Source organism: Strongylocentrotus purpuratus, unplaced genomic scaffold, assembly GCF_000002235.5.
Source record: "Strongylocentrotus purpuratus isolate Spur 01 unplaced genomic scaffold, Spur_5.0 spur5_scaffold_1, whole genome shotgun sequence".
NCBI lineage: Eukaryota > Metazoa > Echinodermata > Echinoidea > Camarodonta > Strongylocentrotidae > Strongylocentrotus > Strongylocentrotus purpuratus.
In genome coordinates, this window is record NW_022145594.1 from 40,264,653 (window position 1) to 40,283,888 (window position 19,236).

General features: G+C 39.5%; 1 protein-coding gene across 1 annotated transcript; it reads left to right on the top strand.

The window, feature by feature from the left end:
• Positions 1–3,408: 3,408 nt before the first annotated feature.
• LOC752440 lies at positions 3,409–15,986 on the top strand. The gene is made up of 11 exons (XM_030978222.1): positions 3,409–3,634; positions 6,298–6,402; positions 6,936–7,040; positions 7,795–8,218; positions 9,317–9,454; positions 10,683–10,801; positions 12,112–12,316; positions 13,109–13,270; positions 14,080–14,203; positions 15,187–15,299; positions 15,755–15,986. Exons 1-11 carry the CDS (start codon positions 3,582–3,584, stop codon positions 15,863–15,865), a joined length of 1,659 nt encoding a protein of 552 aa, XP_030834082.1. The 5' UTR covers positions 3,409–3,581; the 3' UTR covers positions 15,866–15,986.
• The last annotated feature ends 3,250 nt before the right edge of the window (positions 15,987–19,236 follow it).

Below are 19,236 nucleotides of genomic sequence, written 5' to 3' on the forward strand. Positions count from 1 at the left end.
CTCCCCTCCTGTGCGAAGCGCGGAAGCTTTGACGTTTTATTAAACTTTTAAAGAAAGAAGACGATTCGTTGTACCGTTCTCGACCCTTTATCCTCGTCTGATTTCAGTTTCCCCCCTCCCGCGCGAAGGGCGGAAGCTTTTACGTTTCATTAAATCATTAGAGAAAGAAAACAATTCGTTGTACAGTTCTCGACTCTTAATCTTCGTCTAAATTCAGTCCCCCCCCCCCCCCCTCCCCCTCCTGCGCGAAGCGCGGAAGCTTCTACGTTGCATTAAATCATTAGAGAAAGAAGACGATTTGTTGTACCGTTCTCGACCCTTTATCCTCGTCTGATTTCAGCCCCCCCCTCCCGCGCGAAGGGCGGAAGCTTTTACGTTTCATTAAATCATTAGAGAAAGAAAACGATTCGTTGTACAGTTCTCGACTCTTAATCCTTGTCTAAAATTAGTCCCCATCCCCTTCCCCCTCCTGCGCGAAGCGTGGAAGCTTCTACGTTTCATTAAATCATTAGAGAAAGAAGACGATTCGTTGTACAGTTCTTGACTCTTAATCCTCGTCTGAATACAGATTTCCCTCTCCCGCGCAAAGTGCCGAATCTTTTAATCTTCATTTAATCGTTAGAGAAGAAGACGATTCATTGTACCGTTCTCGAAAATAAAGCTCATCGGAATTTAGTTCCCCCTCCATCCCGCGCGAAGCGCAGAAGCTATTACGTTTCATTAAATCATTAAAGATTCGTATTACCGTTCTCGCCTCTGAATCCTCGTCTGAATTCAGTCCCCCCCCCCCCCACCCCTCCTGCGCGAGGCTTTGACGTTTTATTACTAGAGAAAGAAAACGATGCGTTGTACCGTTCTCTATACTCTTAATCCTTGTCTGAATTTCAAAGATGTTCTTTGTCTGCTCCTTTTTCTTCCTACGTCCTCTTCCGATTGGAGGGGGACCCCCCCCCCCCCCCCCCCCCCCCGGCTACGCGCCTGCGGTCAGATAAACACATCTTGATACCTTGTCCGACCCCGGAAGCTCAGGGGTTTAAGGCAATACATTACGATCAGATAAGCATTCAGGGGCCCGCCTTAGGGCCCCTGGTGGGGTCGAGGCGGCGGAGCCGGTCCCGGAAGCTCAGGGGTTTTAGGCGTTTAATAAAGGTCAGATGAGCACATTTTTATGAATACCTTATTATTTTGTGACACTGGCAAGTCACTATTTGGCGTGGGGTACAGGGGGCGGAGCCCCAAAAAATCAGGGGTTTTAGGCATCAAATTACCGTCAGATGATCATATAAGGGCCCGCAGTAGGGCCCTAGATGGAATCCAGGGGGCAAAGCCCCCGGAAGCTTAAGGGTTTTAGGCATTTAATCACGGTCAGATGAGCACATTTTGATGCCTCATTATTTTGTTAACACTGGCAGTTAACTATTCTCACTTTCTTGCTCTCATTCTATTTTATTTCTCTTTGATATACTTTGTCAAGAAAAGTGGGGGAGCTCGAGGCTCTCGATCCCCGCCGTACCTCGGGCCCTGACATGTACGAATCTCAAGAATCATATTTTTTGCCTAGTTGTAAATTTAGGAATTTGTCATTTTTCAACAAACACATACAAACGTATAATTTACTAAAAAGTGAGGAAAAATTTCGGAAATTATGTCATTTCAGCATTATTTGTAATCCACCGTTGTGGAACTAGAAATAAACGACGTTTGAATTTGATTTCCCCCAAGCCCCCCCCCCCCTCTATCAGTACGCCAGTATCTCCTCTTTTCCTTTTTTCTTTCCCTTTCCTTCCTTCTCTATTATTTTTTTTTGATGGGGGGGGGGGGGGGTAAACAGCCTGGGAGGCAAGGCCCTTTCGGCCCCCGATCTCCTTCTTCCCCCTTTTCTTTTCTTCTTCCTCTTCTTTCTTTCCCTTTTTCTCCTTTTTCCCTTTCCCTTCTTTTCCTCTCTTTCTTTTTCTTTTTTTTTTTTTTTGCGGGGGGGGGGGGGGGGGGCCAAGGCCCGCTCGCCCCCCCCCCTGGATCCGCGCCTGAAGGGATGTTCCTTTGTCTACCTGAGGAACTGTATATTTTATGCGCACGCGGCATATATACTAGTACCGTACTAGATTTAGGAAAATCAAGCTTGACGCATTCTCGATCGGCGACTGAGACGACGTGACGCATGCGCAGTGCCTTAAAATGACGTCACACGTTGTAGTCAAAGCTGTCGACGTGCAAATCTAAAAGTCCCTACTAAGGGATAGAGCAACGTCGATCTGGCGCTGCTCACGATCAATTGGGCAAAACGAATTTTTGTTTCGGTTTAATAAAATTTGGAGTGGACAAAAAGGTTATTATTATTATTATTATGTGACAAACGGTGTTAGCCTGAACTAAGGGTTTCTATGCTATTATTGGTGCAGAGAGGGCCGCACCCATGCAGGGACTATTTTAATCATGAAGTGGCTAGATTTAATCTTCGCTCGGAAATCATCCTTTTTTCTTTCTTTTCTTTTAAAGTCTGTATTTTATCTTCGTTAAGGATCAAACTGACCCTGTTAAATTTTTCATTCTCATGTTGGAACTTGGTCTCTGTCGTATTTCGTCCACCTATATAGGCGAGGTGACTTAGCCCCCCCCCCCCCCCCCCCTTATATCTAGTGTAGACCCTATTTAAAAAAAAAATTAAAACAAATCTCACTATCATTAGAACTTTAGAAGCCTATAATGTCGATGTCGCTTTTTCAATCCAGTCAGATCAACACCAGTGCTAGCCTCTTGTCGATGCCCTCGCGCTGTTGGAGTCTCAAGCGCCTCGGTTTCTCTGACTCGCCCTCGCGCTGTTGGAGTCTCAAGCGCCTCGGTTTCTCTGACTCGCTTCGCTCGTCAGCATTTAACAGCGCGAGGGCATCGACAAGAGGCTACACCAGTGCCGCAGTAGTAGTACCTACGTACCGTACGCGTACGCGCGTTTCCGTTTTACACCCTGCCCTAGGCTTTTCTCCAATAAAATTTTACAAACCGACTGGTATTCGGAGTCTAGTCGTCCACATCTTGCCTCGGCGCGCGAGGATGTGAGCGACCGAGTCTCCGTACGTCGACTCGACGCTCTGCACACCACCAGAACTCTGAAAACGTCACGTAGCGCTAGCTAACTCTCTATACTAGTTGATCTTCCTAGTCGTATCATTTATTTTTATCCATTAATACGCAATACTCTAAGAGCGTGAGGATGCGTGATCAGCTCGCAAAATTTAGCCCAGCGATAACAAAACAATAATATATCGGGAAAACCGTCTTCACCGCTATATTCTTGACGTCGATATAAACAAACTTAGACTTCGGATACAGCATGTTTCGTGTAATTTCTTGCCGAAAAGCCTAGGGCAGGGTGTAAAACGGAAACGCGCGTACCGTACGTACTAGCTGCTGAGCGCCCGCTTGTGATAAAGAAAAGAACGCCGAAGGTCGACCAGCTGCTGACACTTTTCTTAGGTTTGTTTACCATGACAACACTTGACTGACTGAGAGCTCACGAAAACTGTTTCCCCCTGAAATATTAGTGTTGTTTTAAGATAAATATCACGATTCATGACGGGCTACTGATGTCTAGATTATCGTCCCCCAAAGAGCAGACTTGGTCACAACTTCAAGAAAGGTGAGTGTCTACTTGCTCTTCGTTGCCCCACGTATTGAAAAATATGTGTGCTGCTCATTCAGGCATTGCTTGTAAACGTGATGTACCACTCCAGCAAAGCATATAACTCCGGGAAGCTCCAACACCGGCGCCGCAGGCGTCGGAGCTTCGGTTGGTTTCGTTGGTTTCTCGTGTGGGCTAGTAAAACAGCCGATTGGGTGATATTATCGTTAAATCTGCAAAGGGAGTAATTACAATTCTTACATCATACTCATAGGTGCATGACTCCTCAGGGCTCAACTCCAATCACTTGAATGTATAATTTGAAGAAGTCTTCGATGGGAAAAAAAGGTTAATTCGGGGTAGATCTACTACACCAACGATTCTTTCATGTCGCAGCGTTGATTCTTCCATGTCGCAGCGTTGATTCAAAATAGCGATGAGAAGGTACGCATGCGCGGCAGTGGCGAAGAAAATATGAATATTCATGCTATCGAGCGCCGATCGCTCAAAATCGCTGAATCAATATTAGGCAAATTCATGCAAAAAAATATATTAAAAAAATTGACTTGAAAACACATCAGACAATTAGTCTGAACCGAGTCAGGAGCAAATTTGAAGAAATTATATTTTTAAATCAATGTTGTAAAACCAAAGATATAAGAAGAAAACTGACCAAGTATCTGTACTAAAAATCGTACATGTAAAATTGGTCGTATACATTCGACAGCTGAAAATGACGCGCACGGTTGCATTACGTGCGTTCTCGAATCCAAAATCATACTTCACACACACACTCTCGCCATACCGCGAATGGTCCTTCATGGGGAGCTAGCCGGCTGAGAGTTTGCAGCGATACCAACGCAGCTTCAGAGCTCCGCTGAGCGCCATTTTAGCGGGACTCGGAAGGGTTCGCGTGGGAAGGCAGCGGCCTAGCTTTTTGCCCAATCAACACTAGATCGGCTGCTGGCAAAATGAAAATAACTAAGATCGAGAACATCGTCGGTTTCTTAACTTTTCAGTGAGATAATTCTGAATTCTAATTGAGACTATATAATCAATTGAATCGACAAAGAAACCTCGGTAGAACTCTTATAACTATACAAAAGCTTGTTTATTTCTTCATTTGACATTTTGTTTTCGACCATTTTTTCGTGCGCGAGTCAATGCAAACTATGTATTACCAAACTTTCAACACGCAAGGAACGGGGAACACTCGCGGACCTCGTATCAAATTCGTTGCAAAAAAAAAATTCAAGTGTGATTTTGAAGCAGTGTAGAATATTGGCGCTGCAATGCGCAGAAATATACTTGAAAGAAACTTAATAAATCATACCTGAATTTTCAGAAAATCGTATTTGTATTAGTGTACCTAGATGTGACTTGTTTATAACTCAGATTTTATGAAGATTTGTTGGGAAAAAATGTCAATTTTTTCCGTTTGGTGGTCATTTCTAGGCTAATATTTAAAAAGTTACTTCAGTAATGGGCCCGATGTTTCTCTTATCACACTCGCATGTTATTTCTACATAGATTAAACATAGGATGGTTAAGGGTAAGACCGGATAACATTATAAAAAAGATATATCCTTCCAACCTCCCATATCCAAGTTTTGGGCTGATTATTGCCGACCCATCGCAGCAAGGCCATTCAGATTTTCGTACGCGAGCGAAGCGCCCTCTAGTGCCCCATGAATGTGCCTATCAATATGCACGAGGTTGAGAAGGGCTCTGTTTGTTTGATTTATTAAAATAGACCAATATCTAGAAGTGTAACCTTTAATCAGTTAATTGGCAAGTTTACTTTTAATATGTCTTTTGTTTTTTTTGGATTATAATAATAATAGTGCCATAGAGTCTAGGTCTAGTCTAGTAGTTTCAAGATTCAAGATTTATTTTTCCACTGACATGAAAACAATAGATCTTCATTCATGAACAGTAATAACAAGCAAGTTCATCATCAACAAGAATAAATTCATGAACTGTAATTAGAATGTTTTGAAGACTTTGAAAAATGTGGAGAAGCGTCTAATAGAATAAGATTGATTGTTTGATGCAAAAAAATGACAGACAATTTAAACAAGAGAGCCACACTTTTTATTCCTTTTACTTTTCCTTTTATGTTATACATTCCTTTTATTTTATACCGAAATGACGGGGAAAATACACAGGGGCTCGGATGAATTCGCCTCTGAAATGCCAAAAAAGAGCCCCCCAAAATTTGCATAGAGTTCAGTGCAAAACAAATTAAAGAGTATTATTTTCATGCAAGCAAGCTTAAAAAGTAGCCCCGCAATTTTTTAAACATTTTTTTCCTGGGCTTATTGCATTGTCCCCTTAAAAATGAAAACTAAAAAAAGTATACGAGAGACAATTGAATATTAAATCTTGAAAAAAGTTGAATAGTAAGTATAGACTGGATTAGAATTTTCCAACATTTCCTTTTTGGAACTAGACCTCTAGCCTAGGTCTATTTTACACACTCCTAATCCTATATTTTATGTGGGTATTCTGAAAAACAATGCTAAACTTCACCTTGTTACGATTGATTAGGCTCTAAGATAATTTGGCAATGATTTTCCGCCGCATCTGAGTTGCTAATGCATATTAAGTTAACCCAGATCCATTATTGTATTGCTGGACTTGAAATAAAGAAATAATGTTGTTGTTGTTTCATTGTTTAGATTGCGAAAGAGCCGTGAAAGAAAGGAGCTTCCTCTTGGGGCTGGGTTAGACGATGGAACAGCGCCAAGCAGGCGGAGGTCTGTTCCTCCAAACCCTTTACCAAGGTATTGAACATGGAAGATGATGATGATCAATGATGGTGATGATGATCAAGATGTGATGATGATGATGATGATGATGATGATGATGATGATGATGATGATGATGATGATGATGTTGATGACAATGATGATAATATTTATAATTTTTATAAACAATGAAAAAGTAGATTGAAGACAAAGAAAAGGAAACAAGAGGAAGAAGCAGAAAAATGAGGTGAAGAAGAAGGAAAGGAGGAGAATAAAAAAGAAGGATAAGAAGAAGGAAAAAAAAAGAAGAAAAAAACAAAGAAAAAGGAGGAGGAGGAGGCTACTACCGTATATCAAGCTGTTTGGGTGTATAGATCTTACATGTATGCCTTTTGCTTGGAAACTTCAAAAGTATATCGATGAAAATGATTTAAAATTAACCTTCAATGAGATTAAAGCACTTAACCTACCTTCCTATTGGGCTGTTTGGCACTTTCTCTATTACCTTGTGCCAATTATATTTCTGTCTCGCTTAATTTCTTATGTTTTATAAATGTATTGCTTCATAGGATTGACAGCCCCTCACAGACAGAGAGCCTCCGCCTCACATCGCCTGAACTCAGGGGGAGCCATTACTCCAGGGTTCCTCCTGTCCAAGGTCTCCCATCCCACAGGTATGCTAGAAGGCAATTTTTGCTTCCACAACTACAGTATTGGCCAATGAGGGCAGCACCCCGGCCGTGGGTTTATTTTGCAAAGGCACTTCCGGTTCCCATACAAATACAATATAGGTCGAGAACTGGGAAGTTTGATAAGTTACAAATTATGATGGTGCCAGCCTAGATCTCATCAAATCTTCAGGGGAGTTCATGAAGCCTGAACGATAGTTTAGCAAAATGACGAATTAGTTGACACTGCTTTACATTTTCAATGGAAGCCGGAAGAAACCTTGTCTTATCGTCTTCTCCAGTATCGTATCTGCTCATGTGCTGACCTGCAGGAAGGTTGCCATCTACAGTTGAACATTGTACTGGCGGTAGGGTAAATTGATGTGGTAGCCTGTTAGTTCAATGCGCTATCACATTAAGTCTTTACCAGCTTTGGTTGTCAAATGGAATAAACAGTGCCTTGAAACAGTAGACTTTTGGTGCATCTTCAGACAGTGAAGCTGTTAAGAGATCCAGTTGAGATATTATGGCCTGTTAGATATAGCAAGGAAAGAGCTTACTGTAGGAACTATCGGTTACCAGAGCATTGTACAAGGAGAGCCAGTTTACCTCCAGTTTACCTCCAGACAAACTGTTTTATTAGTTCTGGCATTAGCATTTATGTTATAAGATAATTTAGAGTTACTGCAGGTTGCATTGGTATTCATTGTTGTTTGTTGATTGAATTTTCAGTGCTGATGAATGCTTTCTCTTTTTGTAGACCGCAGTCGGACGATAGACTCAGTTTAAAAAGTCACAACTCAGAAACAACTCCAGAGCCACCCCTTGCCCCTCAAAGTTATGCAGCTCCCCCCTACATCTCAAATGGAACAGCCCACTCAGCACCAGAGCCAGCATACAGAGAGGTGCCAGCCTGGGATCAGTACACTGGCAGGCGGGCAGGGACAGAGAGGAGAGAAATGAGGGACGGGAGGAGAGGGAAGAAGTACTATGTGAGGCAGGGTAGTAGAGGTTTTGAAGATGATGCAGAAGAGCTCATCTATGCTAATCATCTCGAGACGGTGGATGCACGGAGGAGGGACCGGTATCCTGATAGCTGGAGCAGGGGTGAGGGACCTAGACTGGTGGAGTATGATGATGTCCTTGGCCCAATAGAACTGCCAAGGGTTCCAACACAAAGACAGGTAAGGAATGTCTTACTCTCACCTTAATAAGGGATAGTTTTAGATTAAATGCCTGTGGGTGAGGGGGCCATTTTCAAATAAGTCTACATATAAGATTCATTAGGGTAGTGGAAAAGAAAAAAATAGCATTTGGGGATGGCAGAATGAAGGCCGCCAAGCAGGCATGCAAGCTGGCACCTCTCTGTATGCTGGCTTGATGATGATTCACAGCATTTGTATGGCGCCATATATCTGTTTAAAAAAACATTCAAAGGTGCGAGCTCCTCCAATAAAGTTAGCATTTAAATGTCTGAAGGAAGATGTGAGTTTTTAGTGAAGCTTTGAAGTGGTCAAGGTTGTCGGAAAATGCTTCTGTGCTGATTGGGCTATTCCATTTGAGATGAAGGGGGGAGCTGCATAACTTAGAGGGGCAAGCAACAAAAACCCAACCCAAAGCCCTTTTTTGGGAAGGGGGTTCAGACTGAACTTTTTAGTGTCTCCTTTACATGAGTCGTACATTAAAATTGTAGATCTTGGGCATCCATGGGTCCCGGGCGTTTGTTAGTGTCAAGCCCTGCCCCTGGCACTGTACTGGTCTTTCCATTCCTGCCCAAGAAAACTTGGGGCTTGATCAGCCTGTAGCCATCTCTGATCCCACGAACCTAATCAATTAAATGATGAACAATGGTCCTCTCCCTTTTTGAGAGTAATTAACAATATCATTCTACCCCTCATTGAATTTCTTGTCATTTTGCCAATTAGCGGGGATCCTACATTGAAGTGAGTCACTCGTCAGTTTCCATGTGCAGAAGGGCATAATTCGCTGACACCAGACTTGGTGGAAAAAACATTAATGGGAGTACAAACCCGTTGGCCAGTCAAGAATTACCCCCTTATCTCTCGGAGAGTCTAGCTTCGGATCCCGCTTCGGATCGGGTGAGGGGAAAAGCAAAGCATTACATAAGGTCGAATGGTCAGGCTAACCCTGGTGATTGACAACATCTGTTATTGGGTAAACACCCGAATGGTGTTGAATTCCCCATGAGAGCTGACTACTGAGTGTTTTTAATGTGTAACATTGTAACTTTAATTCAATGTCATGTCTCATACAATATTTAGGAGTCCAGTGCTGTATTACGCATGCATGATGAGCTGTTTGCCCGGACATTCTTAGAGTACTTCCTAACGAGCTGTCTCCAAGATGACATGGTACTTGAAGTTGCTGTCGATGTCATGTCGAACGTCAGGGAAGAAAGGGTGAATTTTTTTATTTTTTATTTCTCACACATTTTAAAGGTATAGGCAAGTTCTGGTCATGCGATTGCATTGTGAAAGAAACGTTGTGGAATTAATCAGAAAAGGTTGATCATGTAGCATATAAGTATTGGTGTGTACTGCAAGGTTCTGGAATCATCAAAACGATAAGAAATTTGGCCCAGTCTTGGTAAAGTTACAAGCACTGTACACAGAAATATGTATATGGGACTACACGATATCTATCCAGTCCAGATAGATGTAATAATTTACCAAATATATCAATTAGTAGGCAGTTTCCAGGCAAAATTTGTATCTTCACGTGTTAGTCAAAACATATTCTTTCAGATGATTAGTGATATTGAGAGCTTCCATTTCACTTTTTAAGAGGGGGGCGTTTCCAAAACAGGCCTTTACCTTTAACCCCTTCTGTGACAGGGAGGAGGTTAGGGATGCAATGGGTGAGAAAATACACCATTTTTGTTAGCCTCTCTTAAGTATTCCAAGAGAAATTTTTGAAGAAGTCGTCTATCCAACGTGTGGAAATAAATTGATAGAAACAATTATGGTGATGAGAATAATAATACAAAATATTTGCATCACACATCCATCCCATATATGTGAAAGTCATCCATCCCTCATGTGGAAACTAAATGAAATATTGATAAAATAGAATAATTATAAACAAATCATTTCTATCACTCACTAAGATCTTAACTGCCAAATTTCCAGGCCTGTATTAGGAAAATCAAGGAGGAGGATTTTTTAAGAAGTCATACATCTCATAAAAGGAAATCACTTGATAATAGTAATGATGAAAATGACGACAATAATAAAATAAGCTCCTCAGGATCTCAAAGGTTGGCTATGCTGGCCTGTCCTACACATTAGAAGAGAGATTCTTCGAAGATTTTCTAGAAAAAAGCGGCATCCCAATCAAGGAAATAAATCAATAGAACAATAATAATGATTAGAAAAATCCAATCCAATCTTGCGGTCACAAAGCGCTGCACACACTGCCCCACAATGTTTGGGCCACTTATAAACAAAAGTTAGTCACTTCTCAGAGATCAGTAAAGTATGGTATATGTAGGATGGTAATAAAGTAATTTCTAGCAGAATTGACGTGACTTGAGTAATTTCTTGAACTGGTCAATGGATGAGGCCGTCTGCACAGCAGTAGGTAGCTGGTACCACAGTAAAATAATAAATAAATTCTGTCTCTCCCCAGGATCTTGAACGTCAGCTTTCCTGGCCAGTCCTGGACATGGGAAGAGAGATTCTTGAAGAAGTTGTTCATGAGAACCTTCGAGATATGGCCTTCGTTGAACTCAGAGCATCTATCAAGGGGTGAGTGTGTCCAGCCTGTCAGGAAATCTCTTTGGTAATTCAGTCAAACTTGCTTTAGTGACCACCTCTCTACAAAGACCACCTGTCTACAAGGCGACATTTTTTGTTTCCATTGAAAATGGTTTCTCATTGAAACATGTACTAAAGGAACCTGTCTACAAAGACCATTTTTTGTGTTTCCCTTGGGCGGTCGCTGTAGACAGGTTTGACTGTAATTCTCTTTCACTAATGTACTTCTGTTTGTGTACATGGAGGAATAAAAAGTATTTAAATAAAATACATTTGTTTAGTCAAATATTGGCCGCAGTTTTAGTTGAATGTTTATTTGGTTTTAGCAATTTCATTTGTAGTCATTTCAATTCTTGGAGTGACTTGTCGTAATGTTACATCGATTACCACAATGCATCCTTTCTGATGTCAACAGTGGCATCACTGAGCCCCCAAAACAAAACAATGATGTGATGTTTCACTTGAAACGAAAAGGATCAAAAGAACATGAAATACCCCCCTCCCCCCCCCCCTCCAAAAAACACAAACAAAAGCTGTAATTCTTTCCAGAACACAAAGCTGCCTCAAGATTCTGAGAAAATAATATACTGTTTTTTCCATCACAAAGCCTTCATACAAAACAAATTCCTGGAGAATCTTATTGCAAACTCTGGTGGAGTTAGATAGGGTGGTGTGAAGCAGTCTACTCAAGATGGAAAGCAGAGAGAGAGATAGAGACAGAAGAGTGTAGGGTCACTAAAAGCTGTCTTGAGTGAACATTGCACCTAAGAAAAGTCACATGCAAGTCCTGATTATCATGTTATATTTATTGGTTGAAAATCGAGTTTAACGATTTGTTTTCTGTGTTTAAAGTTCTAATAATAATAATAATAGTATTCCATGTTTATATAGTGCTCAATACATCGATCCAACGATGTACCTAATCGCTTTACAGATATATTATTACCCCGGCCATTGGATTCAGGCTTACCCACACACAATGTGTGCACATTTTTCCACTCCCTGCATGGGGAGCATTCCAGCCAGGTGCCATTTTAAAAGTGCACACTTGCTCGTCCAACCACATGAACTTTCGCATCCTACCGGGTACCCATTTAACACCTGGGTGGAGAGTAGCAAGTGCAGGTAAATATCTTACCAAAGGATATTAGTGCTGTGACTGGATTCGACCCCTCGACCTTCGCATCTCCAGTCAAGCGCCTTAAACCACTCGACCACGACACTCCTGTACAATGCAACCCTCTATGTAAGAGAGCCCTCAAATTTACCTTCAATGTTATACTTTTCCTCCTTCACCTTAGATTCTGGAGCATGGTCTTAGAAACCCCCTCCATCTACAAACCCATCGCAAGAGACCTCCTGAGGGAGGTGATCGACGATGAGGTAGCGTCCGTCGTACCTGAAGCCATCTCAGAGCTCGTCACAGAATACTTCGTCCAGAAAGATGTAGTGGTGGACTTCAACGTTATGTGTGATGAGGTCATTGCAAGCCTCCTGCCAGACATAGTAAGCATGTAGTAAACATGTAGTAAAGTATGAAGTAAGCATATAGTAAGCACGTAGTAAGCGTGTAGTAAGCACGTAGTAAGCATTTAGTAAGCACGTAGTAAGCATGTAGTAAGCACGTAGTAATCACGTAGTAAAGTATGTAGTAAGCATGTTGTAAGCACGTAGTAAGCATATAGTAAGCTTGTAGTAAGCACGTAGTAAGCACGTAGTAAGCACGTAATAAGCATATTTCTATGTATGAATTGGAGGTGTAGGTGGAGGTGTCGTGGCATAGTGGTTCATTCACTTGACTCTCAATTCAAGAGATGAGGGTTCAAATCCCAGCCCATTGCCAAGCTCTTTGGCAAGACATTAATCCACATTTGCACATTTGCCACTCTCCACCTAGGTGTAAAAGGCAACTGCCATGATAATAAGAGTACTTAGGAAGAACAGCTAAATTGTTATTTGCACTGTATATCAAAATTGCTGGGTGTTGTGAGTTATTAAGTCAGAGAGAATGCCTGATTAGCGATGAATTGTAGGGACATCATGCCAGTCACATGTCTGGCTGGTAGCTGACTTGGCATTTTCTCTAATTAGAAGTTGAATTGTAATGTGTGTGGTACCCTTAATGTACATTTTATGAACAATTACATGTTTATATCAATAAATATTTCAGTTTAGGCAGAAAAACCACTGAAATTATGGTAATTAATTAATATAAATGTACATGTACAATAACAATGCATGGAATGGGACCCCATCTATTTGTTTCTACTACTTACTTTTTCACTGCACCCCATTTAGATTCTTGAGGCTGTATATGATGAGAGCATTGAGTCGCTTGTGGAAGGTATCATCCAAGATGAGATAGTCTCCCTTGCCAGCAGTTTTGTGGAGGATTCCTTTGCAACCGGCAGACCTAAACTCCCAGTCAGCCCGGCGCAGAGACTACAGGATCAAAGTGAGGTGAGATTGACATTTAAAACAAACTAAATTAACTTCTTACAAATTGACTAATCAGTCCTAAACTTATAATGTAAGAAAAACGCTTGCACTGTTTCATGAGAATCACAAACGTGTGTATTGCTGATATTCTAACTCTCCGTCTATACAAGAACCCACTATTATTATTATTATTATTATTCAATGTAGTAAATAAGTTGTAAAAATTCAATCCCCAACCTTTTGCAGCAGTATTGTAGTCGAAATCATAATTTAGTGGCCTTTGCCTATCCTGTGATTACTAATCTGTACATAAAGAATAGAAATTAATATTTTACATCTGCCTTGTTTTTCTGAACTTATGGCCTCAACTACATCACTGTTTTCCAGTAATCCACGTTTCAAAATTTCAAATTTACTTCTTTCACTCGATAAAACAGATTGAACATGAACATCATTCAAGTACATGTATACAGTGATATCAAATCGAACAAAATATTACAAAACAAAGCATTAACTATATATAAATTATATAAATACAGAGTAGAGCCAAAAATAGATAGAGAACAGTGTGAAAACCAGCATTAAAGATTGAAAATCTTAGTTGTACCTGTCCAAGCAAGAAGGAGAAGAAGAAGAAGAGGGGGGAAATATAATTTGAGTTAAGTTGCTGTGCTTTTCTGGGACTAGAGTATGTGAAGGGCTAAAGAAAATTTGACAGGTGTAATTAGAAAGGAATAAAGGAGAAAAGCAAATGCTGCATGAATAACCCAATCCCAATACTTCAATTGTTGGTAAGATATATATATTTACTTGTCCCATTCCTTTTCCAGATCAAGGCATTAGCTGACACCTTTTTGCTGGATGCAGCCATCTTTGAGAATATGTTGGCAACTCGTCTCCTCCCCAACCAGCAAGTGTGGACCGATGAAGAGTATTTGGACCTTTACTTGGATTGTGAGTACAAGTTGAATCTTTATAGTATGAAGAATTTTTAGATCTTTTGATATGCAATGGTAATTTTAATTATTACAGGCTTCTTAAAGTTTGTTTACAAGTGAAAGATACCTCCTAGTGCCATTATTGTACATATTGAGGGAAAAGTAACTATTTTTGTTAACATTTTGCCTACCATATGTGAATTTGAAGATGCTGTAATGGATTTTCCCAAAGTTCATTTCAACAGGGTCTTTTTGTTCAATCTTTTTCTCCTGTTCTTATGATTTTCAAAGTCTGTTTCCTTCTTTAGGGCTCTGACGAAACATCCATCTAACTGATTGAGATATCAATATAAAATACAAATACCACTAACCCCTCCCTCCCCATTGAAGTTAACGTAATAAGTGCACCTCCCGCCTCCCCTCTCATAGCTTTTGAATACAATACACACTCAGTTAGATACAATTTCATGGATCAGATTCTCTTTCAATGCGCTACCTAATAGTTCAAATATTTTAAGCAATTTCAGATATAAATTTTTGATGACTTGTCACAGGACTAATCCACTACTAGGTCCATAAAATATCCTTTCTATGAATCTGTCTGTATAACTTTTCTAGAAGAAATAATCTCCAACTGTCGTTGTAGTCTGTGGATCGCAAGGTTCACGGTTCAAGGCCTGCTGTGGCACTTGTGGACTGTGGATCGCAAGGTTCACGGTTCAAGTCCTGCCGTGGCACTTATGTCTTTTGGGAAGAAGATGGTAATCTACATTTGCCAAACTCCTCCCAGGTGAGGTAAATGGGAAATTCAATGAATGCTTCAGCACCCTTTCATAGTAGCTAAGTCCTTGGTAATACTATGATTGCAGGGCTCTTCGGAATAACAGTATTAATAATAATGAGGCTACCCTGGGTAAATAAGACATATTACAATTATAACTATTATTGTTATTATTATTCTTTTTATTATTGATTTAATATATCTATTTTGTTGTTAAGCTCTTCTTTTGGATCAAGTACTTGGCCAGCAGTTGGAGGTTGCAAAGAGAAGAGACTACACGGAACATTGTCTTCCTCTCAAGAGGTTCCATGAAAAGATCACGACAAATTTGGTAAGTAAAACTGTCCGCCACTTTTTAGGGTTACATGCTAATGTGAAAGGTCAATTGAGGTCATATGTTAAAGTTTACCAGCAAGACTCTCTTGTGACAAATAACTTGGCAACTATCAATCTTTTTATGACCAAACCTGGGTTAGAGATGCACTCCAATTGCAACCAAACATGGCTTATTAATGCATTGAGGGTACCCACATGTTCTAATGACGTTAAAGGTAAAGTCCTAAGGATATAGTCTTGTCAGAAATAGGGGTCCCTTTGCAGTTTTCATTAAAAAAATAATAAACATAAACAAAAGTAATAAAATTTGCCCTAACTTTTTTTTTTTTTTGCTGTTTTGTTTATTGAATTATAGTACGATGGTGCAAGGGGACCCCTATTGCTGACCAGCTTAATATGTGCACCTTTATAAATTTTACTGTTATTTTTTATCGTCTCTTTCATCTTCAGGCGATAGACGTCGTCTTGGAAGAAATGACGGGGCACCTAGATGAAGACATGGCTGAAATGGATGAGTATGAAGTGGAGACAGACAGAACGTTGAAATTTGAGTCCCCATAAATCCTGCAGTGATGGATACCCCATTAAATATCTGGGATTTTCTTTTAAAGCCCGTCTGTACTAGTTTACAGGAGGGATTAGACCACCCTGCAAGGTCACTGACAGTCGGTTATCTCATCAAATCAGCTCTCAATTAAAATAAGCAAAAGAGGATCATGGGGGACCAATGGTCACTGATTAGGCATTGTTTTCTATGTAGAGGGAACAAGTAGCTACAAGTAGTACAGTGGGCCTTTAAAGGTGATTGAGTGGGGATTTTGGTTTTGGTGTTTTCTTAGTCTGTTATAGAGTTTATTTATTGAATAAAGTGCTCTTGTACTTTGGTGTTCTTGTGCAGGTTCAAAAATGTTCTGATAAAAGTAAATTTATTTACCTATCTGTTTTTAATGTAGATTATGATAATGAGAAGTCTAGAAAAGTTTGGATTTTATCAAAAAAATCCCTGTGCATTAGACACATTTCTATATTTTACTAAGCATGAATTCAAATTTTGCATATGTGAGGGAGATGTAATGCAACAAGATGTTTCCTGAATAGTGCAAAGTACATGGGTTGTGGCTGCGTGAATTTTAAAAACAAAATTAGATGCATTTATTTTTTTCTTTCTAAAGAATGACCAGAACTTGAGCACAAAATTTGATCAAAAAGGCACTCCTGTGTGTATGGTGATTAAGCTTCTTGACAAAAAGCAATTGATCAAATTGAATAATGATCAGATTTTGAACGACAAATCACAAATAGATATTGCTGTGTATTTATTAATACAAAATTCAAACAAATACATTGTAATCAAATTCAAATTCTTTATATTTTCCAATTTATTTTATTGAAAATATGTCTAATTTTTACATTTAAAGCCCGCCTGTACTAGTTTGGCCAGGGGGATTAGACCACACTGCAAGTTCACTGTCAGGTGGCTATCTCATTAACTCAGCTCTCAACTAACATAAGAAAAAGGGGATCATGGGGGACCAACAGGCACCGCTTAGGCATTGTTTTCTATATAGAGGGAGCAAGTAGCTACAAGTAGTACAGTGGGGCTTAAAGTATGTGAAGTAGGTTATATATAATGAGTCGGATCTGTTTGGACCACACAATTAGTAAGGATAATGCAAAATTCGACTTAGGAAGTGTTAACATAACTCAAATGTTTTCCAAATGGATCAAAGCTCATAAGAAAAAAAAGCGTCTTCAGATTACGTATAAATACATGCTATTTGTTTAGAAACATATTGTTATAGTTGAAGCTGTCATGTCTAGTAAATTTTGTGCTTGAGAATTCATTTGCTTGTATTTTTTTGCACAGGAATACAGGTTCTAGATGGAACATCCTTGTACTTAATGATAAACACTTAACAACAAATGATTCACAGTCAAATAAGAGTATGTTTAGGAACATTATGGTGTTGTAATAGACACAGTATTCATGAAATATACATATAAGAAATGATATGACATTTTTACACATATGAACACTGCCATACATGTGTTATTGTCTCCTGAGCACCAGGAAGGTGTCTAGTGTTAATCATGTCTAAACTTATTAAAAAGTTATTGTTTCATACTCAAGTATTCATTTTACTTTTGTGAAAAATTCATGGGACAATAACAGATTTAGTCATGAGTTTATCATGTTTAATACATCAAATAACTCTGTGCACTCCTTAAAAAGTGGAGGGGACAGAATACCAGTCGACCCAAAGTCAATGTCATGGTCCTTTGTTTTAAAGGAATTATTCCTATTTTTAGCTGTCAAACTAATGCTATGAACCCTAGATTTCTCTCCTTTTCTGTAAACTACTGTGTAAAAAATATACAAAATAGATTGTATTCCTAAATTTGCTTTGAGAGATTCCTAATTTTTGCTGTGAAAAGTTTGCAGGTATGATATATGCCTTGTCAAGAGGGCAAGTCAAACACATACGTGATATTTTCAAAAGTTTGAAAAATGTCTTTCAGGTTTGTCATTTTCCAAATTTAGATTTTGAAGGTCTTGCCATCAGTAATACCGTCCGTGTATAATGCCTTCCATTTTTAACACAATTCTTTTTATACTGCATCCGTCCATATACAGCATATGCTAACTTGGACTGTCATTTTTAGGCATATTTTCCAATGCAGTCGCGAAATGAGAATGTTTAGATATAGTGAACATTGTAGTATATGCATGATGTAACATGTACATGTAGGTTTTATCTCATATTTGGTGAGGAAACACTGTTGATAGCGAATTCAAAAGACCAAAGTTAAATGCACTTCTTATCGTAAGTTAATGTGCTATTCACATGCTATATATCGGTGGATAATCATTTTGAAACAAATGTGTGCTTTACACAGTGTTCACTGGTATATACCAGGGCAAACATGTGAACTGACTTTAGATAAATTGGTGATGAGTGTGAACATCAAAATGACACAGTTGCATGAAACATAAGATGGACATGTTCACACTTGACAAGTATTTACGTATACAGCTGTACATGTAAATGCTTGACAAATCGGGATGAAATAGATGTAGCTGGGTGCAACAGCAGCTCCACACATATTCAGTACCGGTATTTGAGTATTATATACGATACATAAAAGTAAAGCATGTTATTTTTTATGTTGTTAAAAAAAAATAATCAAAAAAATATACAAAAACACTCCTGCAGTTTATATGTGCAAACATTGCTAATATTCGGAGTAGATGGACTTTGAATGGTGTTGCATTTCTGTAAGTGTATTTATTTAGTTTCAATGGAGTAGACTGTACTTCATATAAAGCAAGGAACACAATGGTGTTATAGTCATTTCATATTCTTGCATACTAACCCGCCCTATTTTGGTGGTGGGGGGGGGGGGGGGGGTGTACCCCTCAGAAAATAGTACTTGTACTATTCCAATCACCTCAGAGAATGTACAATACCTATAGGGCCTCTGATTTTATGGTATATTTGAATAATATGCACTGCCAAAATGTTTGTGCTTTTATATTTATTTTAAAGGTTTATCATGTTTTTTCAAAACAAAATTAAAATTTGAGAGTGATCATTTTTGCTTTTAAATGTTGTAAACTGAAATGTGAAGGGCCCTTTGTTTTATATAAATGTGAATATCATATCTGACAGTTTGTATTTTCCTCCTTGTCCTGAATTCTAAGAGCCAGAAATGATTGAAAAGCAGGGTATGTGTATGTTGTACGAGAGAGGGGGAGAGGGTAGGAGAGGGAGAGAGAGAGAGAGAGAGAAAGAGAGAGAGAGAGAGATAGAGAGACAGATAGAGAGAGGAAGAGAGAGGGTAGCGAGGAAAGAAAGATGGAGGGGAAAGAGAGAAGGAGAGGGTGGGAGGGTAAGAGAGATGATTAGAGACCAAGAAGATAGATATAAAGA